Source organism: Chiloscyllium punctatum, chromosome 33 (genome assembly GCF_047496795.1).
Source record: "Chiloscyllium punctatum isolate Juve2018m chromosome 33, sChiPun1.3, whole genome shotgun sequence".
NCBI lineage: Eukaryota > Metazoa > Chordata > Chondrichthyes > Orectolobiformes > Hemiscylliidae > Chiloscyllium > Chiloscyllium punctatum.
The window spans coordinates 61,288,160-61,305,545 of record NC_092771.1 but is presented as its reverse complement, the minus strand read 5'-3'; the positions used below and the strand labels follow the sequence as shown (position 1 = coordinate 61,305,545).

General features: G+C 45.4%; 1 protein-coding gene across 1 annotated transcript in view; it reads right to left on the bottom strand.

Annotated features, from left to right (window-relative positions):
* Window positions 1–17,386, bottom strand: part of LOC140458580 (uncharacterized) — a 107,055-nt gene that overhangs the window by 10,894 nt on the left and 78,775 nt on the right. The window contains exon 8 of the mRNA XM_072553341.1: window positions 15,605–15,817. Within this exon, the coding sequence (XP_072409442.1) occupies window positions 15,605–15,817 (213 nt within the window). The remainder of the gene's footprint in view (window positions 1–15,604; window positions 15,818–17,386) is intronic.

Below are 17,386 nucleotides of genomic sequence, written 5' to 3'. Positions count from 1 at the left end.
TATCAAGTTTCACGGATGCAAGATGGCACCGGCAAGCAAGACGTTGGTTTGAGGTGTGTCTATGTCAACGCCAGGAGCATCTGGAATAAGGTGGGTGAACGTGCAGCGTGAGTTGATACCTGGGACTTCGATGTTGTGGCCATTTCGGAGACATGGATACAGCAGGGACAGGAATGGGTTGTTGCAGGTTCCAGGATTTAGACGTTTCAGTAAGAACAGAGAAGATGGTAAAAGAGGGGGAGGTGTGACATTGTTGGTCAAGGACAGTATTACAGTTGCAGAAAGGATGTTTGTGGACTCGTCAACTGAGGTAGTATGGGCTAAGGTTAGAAACAGGAAAGGAGAGGTCACTCTATTAGGAGTTGTCTATAGGCCTCTGATTAGTTCCAGAGATGTAGAGGAAAGGATAGCAAAGATGATTCTCGATAGGAGTGAGAGAGACAGGGTAGTTGTCATGGGGGACTTCAACTTTCCAAATACTGACTGGGAACACTATACTACGAGTACTATAGATGGGTCAGCTTTTGTGCAGTGTGTGCAGGAGGGCTTCCTGACACAGTATGTAGACAGACCAACAAGGGGCAAAGCCACATTAGATTTGGGACTGGGTAATGAGTCCGGCCAGGTGTTAGACTTGGAAGTAGGTGAGCACTCTGGTGACTGCGATCACAATTCTGTTATGTTTACTTTAGTGATTGAAAGGGATAGGTGTATACCACTGATCAAGACTTAGAGCTGGGGGAAGGGCAATTACGATGCGATTAGGAAGCATAGGATGGGGAAGGAAACTACAGGGGATGGGAACATTAGAAATGTGGAGTTATTCAAGGAATAGCTCCTGTGTGTCCTAGATAGGTATGTACCTGTCAGGCGGGGAGGAAGCTGGAGCGCGGGAGCCGTGGTTTATGAAGAAAATGGAATCTCTGCTCAATAGGAAGAAGAAGGCTTATTTTAGAATGATGTGTGAAGGCGCAGTTAGGGCGCTTGAGGGTGACAAGGTAGCCAGGAAAGACCTAAAGAGAGAGCTCAGAAGAGCCAGGAGGAGACATGAGAAGTTGTTGGCGGATAATATCAGGGTAAACCCTAAGGCTTTCTATAGTTATTTAAAGAATAAAAGAATGACGAATAAGATTAGGGCCAATCAAGGATAGTAGTGGGAAGTTGTGTGTGGAGTCAGAGCAGATAGGGGAAGTAATAAATGAATATTTTTCGAGACTATTCACTCTAGAAAACAACAATGTTGTCGAGGAGATAACTGAGATACAGGCTATTATACTAGGTCGGATTGAGGTTCACAAGGAAGAGGTATTAGAAATCCTGCAGAGTGTGAAAATAGATAAGTGCCCTGGGCTGGATGAGATTTATCCTAGGATCCTCTGGGAAGCCAGGGAGGAGATTGCCGAGCCTTTGGCATTGATCTTTAAATCGTTATTGTCGACAGGAATAGTGCCAGAAGACTGGAGGATAGCAAATGTGGTTCTCCTGTTCAAGAAGGGGAGTCCAGACAACCCTGGTAATTATAGACCAGAGATCCTTACTTCAGTTGTCAGTAAAATTTTGGAAAAGGTTATAAGAGATAGGATTTATAATCATCTAGAAAAGAATAGTTTCATTAGAGATAGTCAGCATGGTTTTGTGAAGGGTAGATCGTGCTTCACAAACCTTATTGAGTTCTTTGAGAAGGTGACCAAACAGGTAGATGAGAGTAAACCGGTTGACGTGGTGTATATGGATTTCAGCAAGGCATTTGATAAGGCTCCCCACAGTAGGCTATTGTACAAAATGTGGAGGAATGGGATTGTGGGTGATATAGCAGTTTGGATCAGTAATTGGCTTGCTGAAAGAAGACAGAGGGTGGTGGTTGATGGGAAATGTTCATCCTGGAGTCCAGTTACCAGTGGTGTAATGCAAGGGTCGGTGTTGGGTCCACTGCTGTTCGTCATTTTCATAAATGACCTGGATGAGGGCGTAGAAGGGTGGGTTAGTAAATTTGCAGACGACACTAAGGTCGGTGGAGTTATGGATAGTGACGAAAGATGTTGTAGGTTACAAAGAGACATAGATAAACTGCAGAGCTGGACTGAGATTTAGCAAATGGAGTTTAATGCGGACAAGTGTGAGGTGATTCACTTTGGTCGGAGTAACCAGAATGCCAAATACTGCGCTAATGGTAAGATTCTTGGTAGTATAGATGAGCAGAGAGATCTTGGTGTCCAAGGTACACAGATCCTTGAAAGTTGCCACCCAGGTTTACAGCGTTGTTAAGAAGGTATACAGTGTTTTAGCTTTTATTAATACAGGGATCGAGTTTCGGAACCATGAGGTTATGCTGCAGCTATGAGAAAACTCTGGTACGGCTGCACGTGGAGTATTGTGTACAGTTCTGGTAACCACATTATAAGAAGGATGTGGAAGCTTTGGAAAGGGTGCAAAGGAGATTTACTAGGATGTTGCCTGGTATGGAGGGAAGGTCTTGCGAGGAAAGGCTGAGGGACTTGAGGCTGTTTTCGTTAGAGAGAAGAAGGTTGAGAGGTGACTTAATAGAGACATATAAGATAATCAGAGGGCTAGATTGGGTGGACAGGGAGAGCTTTTTTCCAAGTATGGGGACGGCGAGCACGAGGGGCCATAGTTTGAAATTGAGGGTTGATAGAAATAGGACAGATGTCAGAGGTAAATTCTTTACTCAGAGAATAATAAGGGTATGGAATGCTTCGCCTTCAATGGTAGTAGATTCGCCAACTTTAAGGAGATTTAAGTCGTCATTGGACAAGCATATGGAAGTACATGAAATAGTATAGGTTAGATGGGCTTTAGCTTGGTATGACAGATCGGTGCAACATCGAGGGCCAAATGGCCTGTACTGCGCTGTAATGTTCTCTGTTCTATCAGTTTATGAAGTTATCCTGCTATTTTTCACTTCAGGGAATTGCAACCACACATTGTACACCAGATATGCTTTCTGCAAAGGCATGAACAGATGCAGTTAAACATCCTTCAGATCATACCCGGTATTCTTTGCAAGAAACAATATAATTCCATTTACTTTCCAAATCACTTTCTTCATCTACATATTAACTTGATGTGGTTTATGTACTAGGACTCACTTTCTGCATTCTGCCTCCAGTTATATAATTTACTGTTGTTTTATGGTTCCTGCAAAACACAGAGTTCCCATCACCCACATTGTACTGTTTATTTTGTGAAGGTTTGCTCACTGCCCTCCCCTGTCTGTATCGCATTGCAGATGCTCTGCCTCAACTTGGCATCTTATTGAATGACTGTCCTGGTGTATGAACGACTTTAACTACAGTCCATTCAGCACCTTCATCCAAATCATTACACTGGATTGTAAACTGTTGATGAACTCACACTGATCCCTCAGAAATTCCATGAGTTACAGCTTTCCAACCTGACAACAAGTAATTATCTCTCCTGTATTTCCTGGTAGCTGACCAAGGCTCGCTTGTTCCTATGTAATAGCCTAGTGAGGTTGTATGGCCTCCTCCTGTGCAGTATTGCTGGTTGTCAAGGTGTTTCTGAGCTCAGCAATATTCCATCAAGGCCATCTGTTGTCAGAACTGGAGATCGTTCTGTCAATGATACTGATGGCTGAGAGTTTAAAAGATGAGCACAACATATATACTAACATTTGAGTAGAACACTACACGGTCAAACATGCTGTCTTTCAGATGCAGCAATGGATCATTCTGCAATCTCAGTCATGTCCTCAATTTTCACCAGAAGGTTATCGAAGAGGTGGGGCAATTTCTCATTAACATGATTTCCTTTCACAACAAAACTAGTAAAGATAATCTTCATCAGTAATTTCAATTTTGATGTTGGTGATGTGTTGTAAAATTCCTGCAGTCACTACACATTAAATTAAACAATTGTCTATGAGGGGTGATCTTATATAGCTTTATAAAATCATCACAGGCATGGATCGGTTAAATAGGCACTGTCTCTTTCCCAGGTAAGTTGGGGGAATCCAAAACTAGACTCCATAGGTTTATGGTGAGTGGTAACAGTTTTAAAGAAGACTCAAGGAGCAAAGTGGTGTGTGTATGAAATAAGCTGCCCGAGGAAGTGGTGGGGGCTGGTACAATTACAACATTTAAAAGGCATCTGGGTGGGCAAATGAACAGTAAGGATGCAGAGGGAAATGGGCCAAATGCTGGCAAATGAAACTAAATAAATTTAAGGAACTGATTGGTTGGGTTAAGATGGACCAAAGGGGCTGTTTCCGTGCTGTCTCTCTCTGTGACTAAATACTTCATTCTATTCCTCTCCAATTCCATGGGGGTTTTGGGGGGTGGGGTGCAGAATGACCTTCTCCAGTCTCATTGTAACGATGCTGAGTGGTTGAATGGGATATTTCTCTCCATCTGTAACAGCATCGAGGGGTGCTGGGAAAGAAAACACATGGGCTAGGAGTTGCAGTTTGCCATTCGGCCCATCGACCTTGTTGCTCAATGTAGAAAGATTACGGCTGGTCTGTTTGTGGCTGAACACGCCTTTCCCATCCTTTCCCAATAAATACTGACTCTCCCGCCCATCGAAGATTGGGGAGGTCAGCTTCGAGTATCTCCAATGACCCAGTGTTCACGGTTCTGTACAGCACCACAGACAGTACAACATTAAGCAGAAAGGAACATCTTTACCTCAATCTTAAATGGGGGACATCTTAATTTGAAAGTGCGTTAACCTCACAGCAAGTTACTTTCTGGTTTGAGAATTAATGACACAACAAACAGGAAAAGACAGTCCATTCAGCCCCTTAAACCTATGCAACATTCCTAATGACTCTGTTCAGTAAAGTATTCATCAAACTCAGCCTTCACTGCTTTCTTGGATAGACAATTCCGATGTTGTAAACCGTAGAACATACGAAATTGGTGCAGAACTGGATTATTTGGCTCATTGAACCTGATCTGCTGTTCGATAATGCCCAGCACGTTTCTCAACACAATTCTCCTGCCTGCTCTCTGTAACATTTGATCCCTTTATTCATCAAAAATTATCTATCTCTGTCTTAAATACAGAAGTGTGTCTGTGCCTCCGAATGTCTGTACGCGTGTGTGTGTTTCGGGTTATTGGCAGGAGACAGAGTGGTGTAGGAGGGTTGTCTTTGGAACTGGAGGTCTGTGACCAGCGGCATTCCACAGGGATTGGTGCTGGAGCCACTTTTGGTTTCACTTACATCAATGATTTAGATGAGAATTATAGAAGGTGTGGTGAACAAGTTTACGGGTGACACCGACATTAGTTGTATAGTGAACAGTGAAGAATGTTTTATTAGATTACAAAGAAATCTTTACAAATTGGATCAACGAATCATAGAGTTGCACAGCATGGAAACTGACCCTTTGGTCCAACTCATTCATGCCAAACAGAGGTACTAACTTATTTTAGTTTCATTTTCCAGCATTTATTCTATATCCATTTTCCTATTTATATACCCATCCAGATGCCTTTTACACGTTGTAATTGTACCAGACTCCACTACTTCCTCTGGCAGCTCATTCCATACACGCATCATCCTTTGTCTGAAACTGTTCCCCTTCAGACCATTTTAAATCTTGTCCATCTCACCTTAAATCTCTGTCCTCTAGCTTTGGACTCCCCTATCCTGGGGAGAAGCCATTGACTACTCACATATCTATGCCCCTCATGATTTTATAAACCTCTAGAAGGTTCAAGTTTAACTCGAAACAACCCAAATGGCTGTACTTTCAGTCACCCTGGGCCTAAGTTCTACATCAAATCACATTTCTAAAATCATTTTATTCAACGTGTTCAGACATATAATGAAACACGTCCGTAGGATTTGTATCTAGAACTTTGGTCCCAGAGGTAGGGACACTATCACCACATGGCAATTGTCCCTGATGGTGCAGCATTAGCCTCCTGTGGGTTTGTTCGTCACCCTGTTCTGACATGCATGACACGCTTCCGTGACAGGAAGGACCTGAATCGAAACCTTTATGTCCACCACTACGGACACTACAACACAAATTCAGGAATTAGATTCGAATCCAGAGGTCTGGGTCAGAGGCAAAGGCATTGCCCACTACGCAAGACCTAGGTCATATCCAGAATTTGGGTCACATTTGAAATGCCAGCTTGCAGATCTGTGTGGGGATTCATTAAAATCTGGATAACTTTACTGAATTAAATAATCAGAAGAATTGCAATGGTAGAAGATGCAAGGTATTTACTTCAACTGCAGGATTTCGTGTGCATATGTTCTGCCATCAAGATAAATTATGAATATCTTTAATTGCTTGGTTAGGATTCCCAGCTGGAAAGGCTATCCTCTGGATTAGGCAATATTAGGGAAGAAAACCTGCTGACACGATGATGGATCTTGAATAGATGTTATTACTGAACACCCGACACAAAGAAAGAGCATACTTTCAGGGTTCAAAACACCGATCAGTATTCCCCACCGGTAACGTGTGGCTGCCCTCTTCCTAAAACCATTAAATAATACAAGCCAGCTGATTACTTTCCAGCCTCTCTCCCACAGTACTATCACTCACTGGGCTAAAGAATGGCAGATGGATTTTAATGTCAATAAATGTGAGATATTCCACTTTGGTAAAACAAACAAGGTGAACACATATACAATTAAACCTTAGGACATTGGTAGTATCATAGAGTAGAGCGACCAAGGGGTTCATGTTTAATTCTTTGAAGTCTTCGTCACGTGTAGATGGGATGGTTAAGAAGGCGTTTGGCACACTTCCCTTCATTGCTCAGACCTTTCAGGACAGGAGTTGGGAAATTATGTTCAGGTTGTACACGACATTCGTGAGACCTCTCCTGGAATAATGTGTGCAGTTCTGCTCGTCCTGTTTCACTGAGGATATGATTCAGCTGGAGAAGGTTCAGAAGAGATTTGCCAGGCTGTTGCTGGGAATGGAATGTTTGAGTTATATGGACAGGCTAGGACATTTTCTCCTGAAGCGTAGGAGGTTGAGACGTAATCTGCGCGGGCGGCACAGTTGCTCAGTGGTTAGCACTGCTGCGTCACAGCACCAGGGTCCCAGGTTCGATTCCAGCCTTGGGCGACTGCCTTTGTGGAATTGGCACATCATCCCCGTGTCTGCGTGGGCTTCTTACAGGTGCTCTGGTTTCTTCCCATAGTCACAAAAAAAATGTGCAGGTCAGGTGAATTGGTCATGTTAAATTGCCCATAAGGTTAGATGCTTCAGTCAGAGGGAAATGGGTCTAGGTGGGTTACTCTTCCGAGTGACGGTGTGGACCTGAAGGGCCTGTTTCCATACTGTAGGTAATCTAAACTTACAGAGATCTATGTAACGATATTTGGCTCCTAATGGTAAAAACATCTCATCAAGAGACCCAGCAATCACTTCCTGACCTTCGCACAGAGTTCCCGGGTACACCTGATCAGGACCTAATAGGTGCAATTTTTATACACTGCATGTGGTTCGTGTATGGAATGAACTTCCTGAGGAAGTGATGGATTGTGGGTAATGTTACAACGTTTAAAACAAAATTGATGAAGTACATGAATTAGACAAGGTTTGTAAATGAATGGGCCAAGTGCAGGCAGGTGGGACTGGTCGAGTTTGGGATTATGGTTAGCATGGACTGTATGGGCCAACAGTACTGTGTCCAAACCCACTGTCTAACTCTATGACTGTATGTGTGTTTGTGTGCCCAAGTACGTACCTTCATATTTCTGTCCATGCTTGTCTGTTTCTGTATGTCTATATGTCTCTGTGTGCCTCTCTGCGTTCATTTATCTCTCTGTGCATGTTGTGTGTGTCCCTGCATTAGTGTGTGTATGTATGTTTGTGTCTCTGTCTCTGCATCTCTCTGCAATGGGAACTCATTTGTTTTGGGAGTGAATGATTGAAATCAGGGTCAAAGCCTATCACCCTCCGTCCCTCTCCCTCTGTCTATCCTGCTTTTGTTTGAGGTTATACAATGCAGTGGTGGTCTGGTTTAGTACTTTACAATCCTTTCTCACACAGAAGATTATATGGAAGTGTAAGTAGCTATACATTGCAAGTCACAGAAAGAGCAACAAATTCATCAACAAGTGCGATTGTGTTTGTGCGTGTGTGGTTAAGTGCGTGCGTAAGTGTGTGTGTGAGTGCCAGTGTGTGTGTGTGTGTTTGTGTCCGTCTGTGTGTTAGTGCATGTGTCACTGTATGTGGCTGTGTACGTCTGTGTGTGTGCATGTGTGTATCTGTGCCTGTGTCTCTGTGTCTGTATGTGTGTGCATGTATCTGTGTGTGCCTGTGTGCGTGTGTGTCTCTGTGCTTGTGTCTGTGTTGTGTGCATGAGTCATTTTGTCTGTGAATGTCTATGTGCATGTGTGTGGGGGTCTGTGTGTGTATGCAATGCAAGTTTGTGCATATCTGTGCATGTGAACGTATCTTTGTGTGTGTGTCTGTGTGCTTGTGTGTATGTGTCTATTCGTTTGTGTGCGTGTTTTTGCATGTGTGTTGTGTCTGGGTGCCTGTGAGCGTGTGCGTCTATATAAGTGTCTGTGTACGCGCGCGCATGTGTGTGTGCATGCCTGTGTATGTGTGTGGGTTGTGTGTGCGTCTGTGGGTATGGCATGTGGATGTCTGTGTGTCTTTGTCTGTGCGTCTGAGTGTGTGTATGTATATCTGTCTGTGGTGTGTGTCTCTGTGTGTATGTACATTTTTGTCTCTGTATGTGCATCTGTGTGCATGTATGTATGTGTCTTCGTTTGTATGGTTTTGCCTGTGTGCATAGTATGATCTGTGGGTGTCTGAGTGTGTATAGTATGAATGTCTCTGTGTAGTGTATGAGTGTGTGTGGCATGTGCATATTTCTCTTTGCATCTGTGTGTGTTATCTTTGTGTGTGTCAGTGTATGCACATCTCCATGTGTCTGCATGTGTGTGTCCATGTATGTGTCTACATGCGTGCGTCTGTGTGTGCCTGTGCGTGTGGTGTGTGTGTGCACATGTGTGTACGTGTGTGTCAGTGTCTCTTTGAGTGTGTGTTTGTGACCGTGCCTGTATGGTGTGTGTGTCTCTATTTTTCTGTGTGTGCGCGCGTGTGTGTGGATGCATGTATGTGCGTTTGTGTCGGTGTCTCTATGTGTGGGTGGTGTGTGGGTGTCTGTGTGTGGTGTACCTTTACACTTTTGTGTGTATGCATGTGATGTGTGGGTGTCTCTGTGTGTGCTCATGTTTGTATGAGCCTGTGTGTGTGTGTGTGTGTGTGTGTGTGTGTGTGTGTGTGTGTGTGGCGTGTGAGTGTACGTGTGTGGTGTTTGGGAGTGTGTGAGTGTGTTTCTCTTTCTCTCTGTAGGTGGTACTGTGAGCTGCGGTTCTCTCTCTCTCCCTCGCAGACTAATGATTTTCACTGTCGCTGCCACCTGTACCAGGGAAAGCGAGGTGTTGGAGGGCCACAGAAAGAGTTACAACAACAGAAAGATCAGCAGCTCTGGCAGCATCTGTGGAGAGAAATAAAAGTTGACGTTTCGGGTCGAGTGACCCTTCTTAAGAACTCCTGTCGGGGGATATTACTTAACTTTGAACACCACAGAGACTGCCAGACTGGCCCCACATGGATACACAAAGATACATGCACACAAATAGAGAGACATATAGATACTCACTAAGACACCAACACTAACACAGACATGGAGAATCTGTCTGTATTTCTCTTGCTCAATGGTGATCTGGTCAATTTTTCACTCATACCATCTGGTGTGTGCTTATGCAGTGTGTTGTATTTCACTTGCTCACACTAGTGGCTGTGTCAGTATTTCTGTGTGGACTGTGACTATATGACAAGTTCAATGTTCGCAGGAAGCAAACCTGGAAGAATTGCAAAGTGTGTGGAGGAGAGTGTGGAAATGCCACAGGACTTGGTGTAGTGTTCAAGTGCATGTCAGATGGGGATCAATGCAGAGCAGTGTGAGGTGATGCACTTTGGTAGGAAGGGCATTGAAAGACAACATAAAACAGGCCGTACCGTTATAAAGGGGGTGGAGGCCCAGAGGGCCCTGGGTGTCCATGAGCACAGATTATTGAAGATACCAGGAAAAGTGAGTACAGCAGTAAATATCACAGATCAGTTTCAGTTTCTGACTTGTTTGCTGACGCAAGTATAAGAGGGAGTCTCAGTGCTCCCTTCCTGGGAGGTGGTGGTGACGATGTGTTGTGAGCCCACCCTCCTGCCCACCGAGACCGTGGGGATTCAATTTGTACCAGCTCGACACAAAAGGGAGATGCCATCAGGGCCACGGTTTCTAAGTTGTGCTGGGGGGGGGGGTGGGAAACGGAGCTGCCAGTGTGTTTAAAGTGAGAATTGCCCTTCACTGAACATTGCTCCTTACTCGGTCGGTGGGACGTGGATGTTTCAGAATCTCCACACGAGGTGTCCCGGTCGTCACCGGCTCGTACCAGGGTCCTCCCCACATGGCGGGGGATAAGTGTAAGGCAATGGATATCGGACAATCCACCACCCAGCTTGGCCCTTTCTGTCGTATTCAAGGCTGTTTCTCCTGGAATGGGAGAAAGTGAGGGAGGGAGTGAGGGTGGGAGTGGGTGACCCTGCAGTTAATGCAGGTATAGGTGGGGGTGGGGGGAGATATGGTGAGTTGTCCGGAGGGAGTCAGTCCACAGTGTTGTATCCATGCAGTGTTATTAGTGGGGTGGGGGTGGGGGTAAAGTGTAGGGAAGAGAGAGAGAGAGAGAGAGAGAGAGAAAGAGCGAGAGAGAGAGAGAGAGAGAGAGAGAGAGTGAGAGAGAGAAGGTGCTGCATGCAGGAGTGAGAGTGGTGGAACATGAGCCTTGTTTGGGGGTCGGTGCTTTAACAGATATACAGTGAGTGTGAGGGAGCAGAGAGAATACATTGAGCCTTATCCTGAAAGAGCGGGGAAGGTTAGTGAAGCTTGTCCTTTATCGCTGGACATTTCTTCAGACCGGAGAGGTGAGTTTGATCAGATAGCACCAGGAAAATAGCTCAGCCTTGTGCGGACGATCCATCTGTCACAGTCATTGAAAATGTCACTGAAACAAATTATTGTTAGAATCTGTCCAATGAGTCATAGGTTCTGTTGAAACCAATTTCAGTTACAGAGATGCAGAACAAATGCTCATTTGACATCACAGCAATATCCGTTTTTCCCATATTTCCAGAAAGACTGGCTCATGGTACAGGATGCTATTTAAATGCCTATATTTCAGCATTCTGAAAACTCGGAACACATCCTTCCATGACACTGTCTCTCGGTCTCCCCCTCTCTGCCTACTTCACAATCCCCTCCCATGTGGTGATATTTAAACTGATTCCCCCGCCACCTCTCAATGTCAGTGATGTTCACACCCAAAGCATCCCCTTGTCATGGCACAATGGAGATATGGAGCTGTAAATGAATGGGAGCTGTACATCCTGTCACTTACAGCATGAGCTGCAAGTTTCCCCACACTGGGCAGGGATCTCACACAGTGTTACAGATCAATGCATGGGGTGGGGTACACAGCTCTACATTCTGGGAGGATAACTGCACCTGGTTTACAGATCAATGCACTGGGGTGGTGTACACAGTCCTACATGCTGGGAGGGTAACTGCTCCTGGGTTACAGATCAATGCACTGGGGTGGTGTACACAGCTTCACATGCTGGGAGGGTAGGTGCTGCTGGTTTACAGATCATGCACCGGGGTGGTGTACACCGTCCTACATGCTGGGAGGGTAAGTGCTGCTGGGTTACAGATCAATGCACTGGGTGGCCTATACAGCTCAACATGCTGGTTGGGGGGGGTGTGGGGGTGGGGGGGAGGTAACTGCCCCTGGTTTTTAGATCAATGCACTGGGGTGGGGGTACACAGTCCTACATACTGAGAGTGGAACTGCTCCTGGTTGACAGACTAATGCACTGGGGTGGTGTACACAGCTTTGCCTGCTGGATGGGTAACAGCTCCTGGTTTACTGATCAATGTAGTGGTGTAGTGTACACAGCTCTACACGCTGGAAGGATAACTGTTCCTTGTTTTCAGATCAATGCTTTGGGGTGGGATATACATCTCTACGTGTTTGGAGGGTTACTGCTACTGGTTTATAAATTAATTCACGGGTGATCACTGCACAGATCGTTGTGCTGGTCAGACTATCTTATTGAGGTTTACAGATAATGCAATGATGTGGTCTATGCAGCTCCCCATGCTGGATGGATACTTGTTTCATATATTAGTGCACTGCTGTGGTCTGCACAGCTCCCCGTGCTGGACAGATATCTAGTCCGGGTTTATAGATCAATGCACTGCCGTGGTCTGCAAAGCTCGCCGTGCTGAACAGATATCTAGTCTGGCCTTATAGATCAATGCGCTGCTGTGATCTGCACCCCCCTGGGATGGGACCATTCGCCAAAGCAGATTCACTGCCGCCGATTAGCCACTGCCCTTTGACCACCGAGGACGCTTAGCTAAAGCCCACTGTCCGCTGAAGATCATTTGACAATAGACAATAGACAATAGATGCAGGAGTAGGCCATTCAGCCCTTCGAGCCTGCACCGCCATTCAATATGATCATGGCTGATCATTCCTAATCAGTATCCTGTTCCAGCCTTATCTCCATAACCCTGGACTCCACTATCTTTAAGAGCTCTATCCAATTCTTTCTTAAATGAATCCAGAGACTGGGCCTCCACTGCCCTCTGGGGCAGAGCATTCCACACAGCCACCACTCTCTGGGTGAAGTAGTTTCTCCTCATCTCTGTCCACATGGTCTACCCCGTATTTTTAAGTTGTGTCCTCTGGTTCGGCACTCTCCCATCAGCGGAAATATGTTTCCTCCTGCCAGAGTGTCCAATCCTTTCATAATCCTATACATTTCAATCTGATCCCCTCTCAGTCTTCTAAACTCAAGGGTATACAAGCCGAGTCGCTTCAGTCTTTCAGTGTAAGGTAATCCCACCATTCCAAGAATTGACCTCGTGAACCTATGCTGCACTCCCTCAATAGCCAGAATGTCTTTCCTCAAATTTGGAGACCAGAACTGCACACAGTACTCCAGGTGTGGTCTCACCAGGGCCCTGTACAGCTGCAGAAGCACCTCTTTGCTTCTATACTCCATTCCTCTTGTTATGAAGGCCAGCATGCTATTAGCCTTCTTCACGACCTGCTGTACCTGCATGCTTGCCTTCATTGACTGGTGGACAAGAACACCCAGATCTCTCTGAACAGCCCCTTTACCTAATTTGATACCATTGAGGTAGTAATCTGCCTTCCTGTTCTTGCCACCAAAGTGGATAACCAGACATTTATCCACATTAAACTGCATCTGCCATGCATCTGCCCACTCACCTAACTTGTCCAGGTCACCCTGTAATCTCCTAACATCCTCATCACATTTCACCCTACCACCCAGCTTTGTATCATCAGCAAATTTGCTAATGTTATTGCTGATACCATCTTCTATATCATTTACATATATTGTAAAAAGCTGCGGTCCCAGTACGGATCCCTGCGGTATCCCACTGGTCACTGCCTGCCATTCCGAAATGGAGTCGTCAATCACTACCCTTTGTTTCCTATTAGCCAACCAATTCTCTATCCAATCTAGTACTTTGCCCCCAATCCCGTGCGCCCTAATTTTACTCACTAATTTGCCACCAGTAACAACGTATTTTTGTTACAGGAGGGTTTTTTTTAAGCTTGTATTTTTGGAACAGGAATTATTAGTATGGAAACAGAAATTATTAGTATACGTGGGTATAAGAAGTTTTATCATGATGGTTTTATTTTTTTTTATATTTACATATCTTTTTGATAAACTATCCAACAGTGATTCAAATATTAAGTTTTGGCGATGGAAACAAAGGGGCCACTACAAATAAAGCTAAAAAAATTATCGACACACAGACGATAGATTAAAAAAAATTGTTCTTGAATACGGCGAAAGAGATTGTTTAGAATATCTTAGAGGAATAGCGCATAACTATCAAATGAACTGAAACTTCATTGTTTAATATTAATGTGAGATTTTACTGCCATTATAAAGATTTTTAAAATATATTTCCTTTTTCTAGTTAAAGTTTTTAACTCATTTTTATATATAATCCAATAAAATGATATTTATTTTACCTCTTTTTTTTAAATCAGTATGTCGTTGTATAAATAATGAGGACTGAGAAGTATGAAAGAACAGGCCAGAGGGAAAACAAACAGTGGCTATTCATCGGCAGCGAAGCTGTCATGGCGAATCGTCACCAAATGCATCCCCTCCCCCGCACCCCATGAGCTTGACAAATATCTAGTCTGTATTTACAGATCATTTCTCGAGTGTGGTCTGCACTGCTTCCCAAGCCGAATATTTGCTGGAGGAACAGAGCAATCCAGATCGCATCCGGAGGTGCAGAATTTGATATTTTGGATGTAAGCCTTCTTCAGGACACTTGTAGAAGGGTTACACCCGAAACATCGACTTCTCCACCTCCAGATGCTGCCTGGCTTGCTGTGTTCTCCCAGCTTCCTGCCTGTCTACTGTGGATTCCAGCAACTGCAGCTTTTCTGTCTCTTTCCCAGCTTCCCATACTGGACAGATGTCTTGTCTGCGTTTGAAGATAAGACATGATCTGTGCAGTGTTCCACTCTGGACAGATTCCAGGATTGCATTGAAAAGAGCAATGGATGAATCTGCACAGTGTTCCACTTTGAACAGATTGCTGGGTTGTATGGAGCAGAATACCAGCCTGGCCTGCACAGTGTTCCACGGTGAACAGATAAACCCAGAGGAGCGATGTTCTGAAAGGTGGATTGAGAACGTGCTCTATCTAACACTTTCAGCTGATCTGAAAATGATTTTCGTTCCCATTCCTGTGATTGGACCCTCCATCTCTCACCGCATGAAAATTACAGTGTGTACAGGCACAGTACATGTTGGTGGGGTGGGTAGGGGGGAAATGTGATGGACAGGTCACGGAGCTCCCCGGAACGTTCAGTTCCTGACATTGTTTGTGAACGGCCGGATGTCAGTGAATTGAACAAACGATAAGATCCCGAGGGAAGATCATCCCATTCCAGGGAGAAGGAGACACTGTTCCGAAGACCCCTCAGTCAGTTAAAGGGGTGAATACGTTTTCCCTGCGTTTACATTTCTTCACGACACAGGATTGACCACAATTTAGACCAAAATACAGAAATTCCCAAACTCCGTTTGTCTTCAGGAAACTGGGAGAGAATCCTTCTGGATAGCAACGTTTCCACCCTCCGTATTAGGAACTGGGAAGGAGTGACCTGTGTCTGCTCTCGAGTGATCGAGTGTGTGGGAATGTTCTAGAAACCATCTGTCCTTATGGATGTGTCTCTGTGTGTTTGGGGAGGGAGGGTTTCTTGTGGTTTATGTCACATTTTTGTCAGTAATTCTGACCTTCCCATTTGTTATTCCAGCTCCAATTATTTTAATAAATCCCTGAATACAGGGACACATTTGAAAATCTCACTGGGTCCCCGATCAAACGGGTCCCTTTGCCTCCAGGCTGATGGATAATGGGTTTGTTTTCCTTCCTCACAGTTAACGTAGTGACCATCTACGTCCTGCTTTATAAAGATTGTGGATTGTCTCCATGTGTCAGACGTTACCTGGGGGCCATGGCAGCGGCGGATCTCCTGGTCATTATCCTCGACCTGATCCTCAGACACATTCCCATTGTTTATCGGGAACAGTTTTATTTCCTGTACTCCCTCCCCGTGTGTAATATCCACGCTGTCCTGCTTTATGCAGCCACTGACTGCTCTGTCTGGTTCACCGTCACTTTCACCTTTGATCGGTTTGTGGCCATTTGTTGCCAGAAGCTGAAAAGTAAATATTGCAGTGAGAAAACGGCGGCTGTGGTTCTGGGAGCAGTGACTGTGCTGAGCTGTTTAAAGAACATTTCCTGGTATTTTATTTTCACAGCTTGGTATTGGCTGGCGAATGCCCCCTGGTTTTGTGAGGTAACAGATGCTGTTTATGACTCCCATGTCTGGACAACAATCGAGTTCCTCCACCACATTCTAACCCCGTGTGTCCCATTTCTCCTGATTCTGCTGCTCAATGTTCTCACCGTCAGACACATTTTATTGACCAGCAGAGCCCGCAGGCGACTCCGCGCTCACACCAATGGGGACGCTCAGTCTGACACTGAAATGAGAAACCGAAAAAAATCCATCATTTTACTGTTTGTGATCTCGGCCAATTTCATCCTGTTATGGTCAACACTCATGGTGTATTGCATATGGAGACGGATGTTTGATATTGGGTATCGGTCTGTGCATCTCGATCCCTTTGTGCAGGAATTGGGCTTCATGCTGCAGCTCCTCAGTTGCTGCACAAACACCGCGATTTATGCCGTGACCCAGACTAAGTTCAGGCAGCAGCTGAAGAATGTGCTGAAATATCCCTTCACCCAAATCCATCCATCCATCAAATTCCCTCATTAATCAATCCATCCGGGATTTCCTCATTTCAGTTCAGTGTTTCAGCGATGGAGGAGCCTGTCGCTATGGTAACAGACTGAGGGTCGCGCTGGTTTGTCCTTCCTTATCCCCCAGGGGGGTTACAGGGAAACATCTCAATGTTTCTCTCAACTCCGAGGCCAGTGAGAAAAAGCACCATCCCACTGACTGTCTCCATCACTTCCATTTGTAACCAATAAAAATGTTGATTAAAGCATGCCGAGCAACAGAGTGACCGATGTTGTTGTGTGTCTTTGTGTTGGAGAAGCTGAGCTGGAGAGAGACAGACTCAGCCCCAAGTCCTGGTCCTCAGGGAATGGGAGGGCACCACGCCCTGAGCTCAGGAGCTGGGTTTAACTCCCTCTGTTCCCCCTACTCCAACATGGCCTTCTTCATTTCCTCTCTCCTACTCTTTCTCAATTCTCTCCCTCTCTCTTACCACATCTCCCTTTCACTCCCCCTCGTCCCCCTCTCTCATACACACCCTCAAACCCCGGTTTCTCCACCTGCCTCCACTCTTCCCTTTCCCCTTCACTCACTCTCCTGCGGTCTCTGTCTCCCTCCCACAATTCCATCTCTACCCCAATTCCCCCTCCTCCCACCTCCCAATTGTCACTCTCACCCACACGTAGCCTCACCATCACCACACAGACACACACACAGACAGACACACACACAGACAGACACACACACAGACATACACACACACAGACACTCCCAGCCCCAGTCTCAGGGTCAGAGGGAGAGTGAAGACCAGGGAGACAGTGTGTCAGAGAGGGAGGGAAGGAGGACGAGGAGACAGAGGAAGGGGGCAAGAGAGATAGGGAAGGAGAGAGAGAGAGAGAAAGAGAGAGGGTATAAAGAGAGAGAATGAGGTGTTAAATGAGTGAGGGGGCGAGAGAGAGACAGGGGATGAGTGATGGGGGC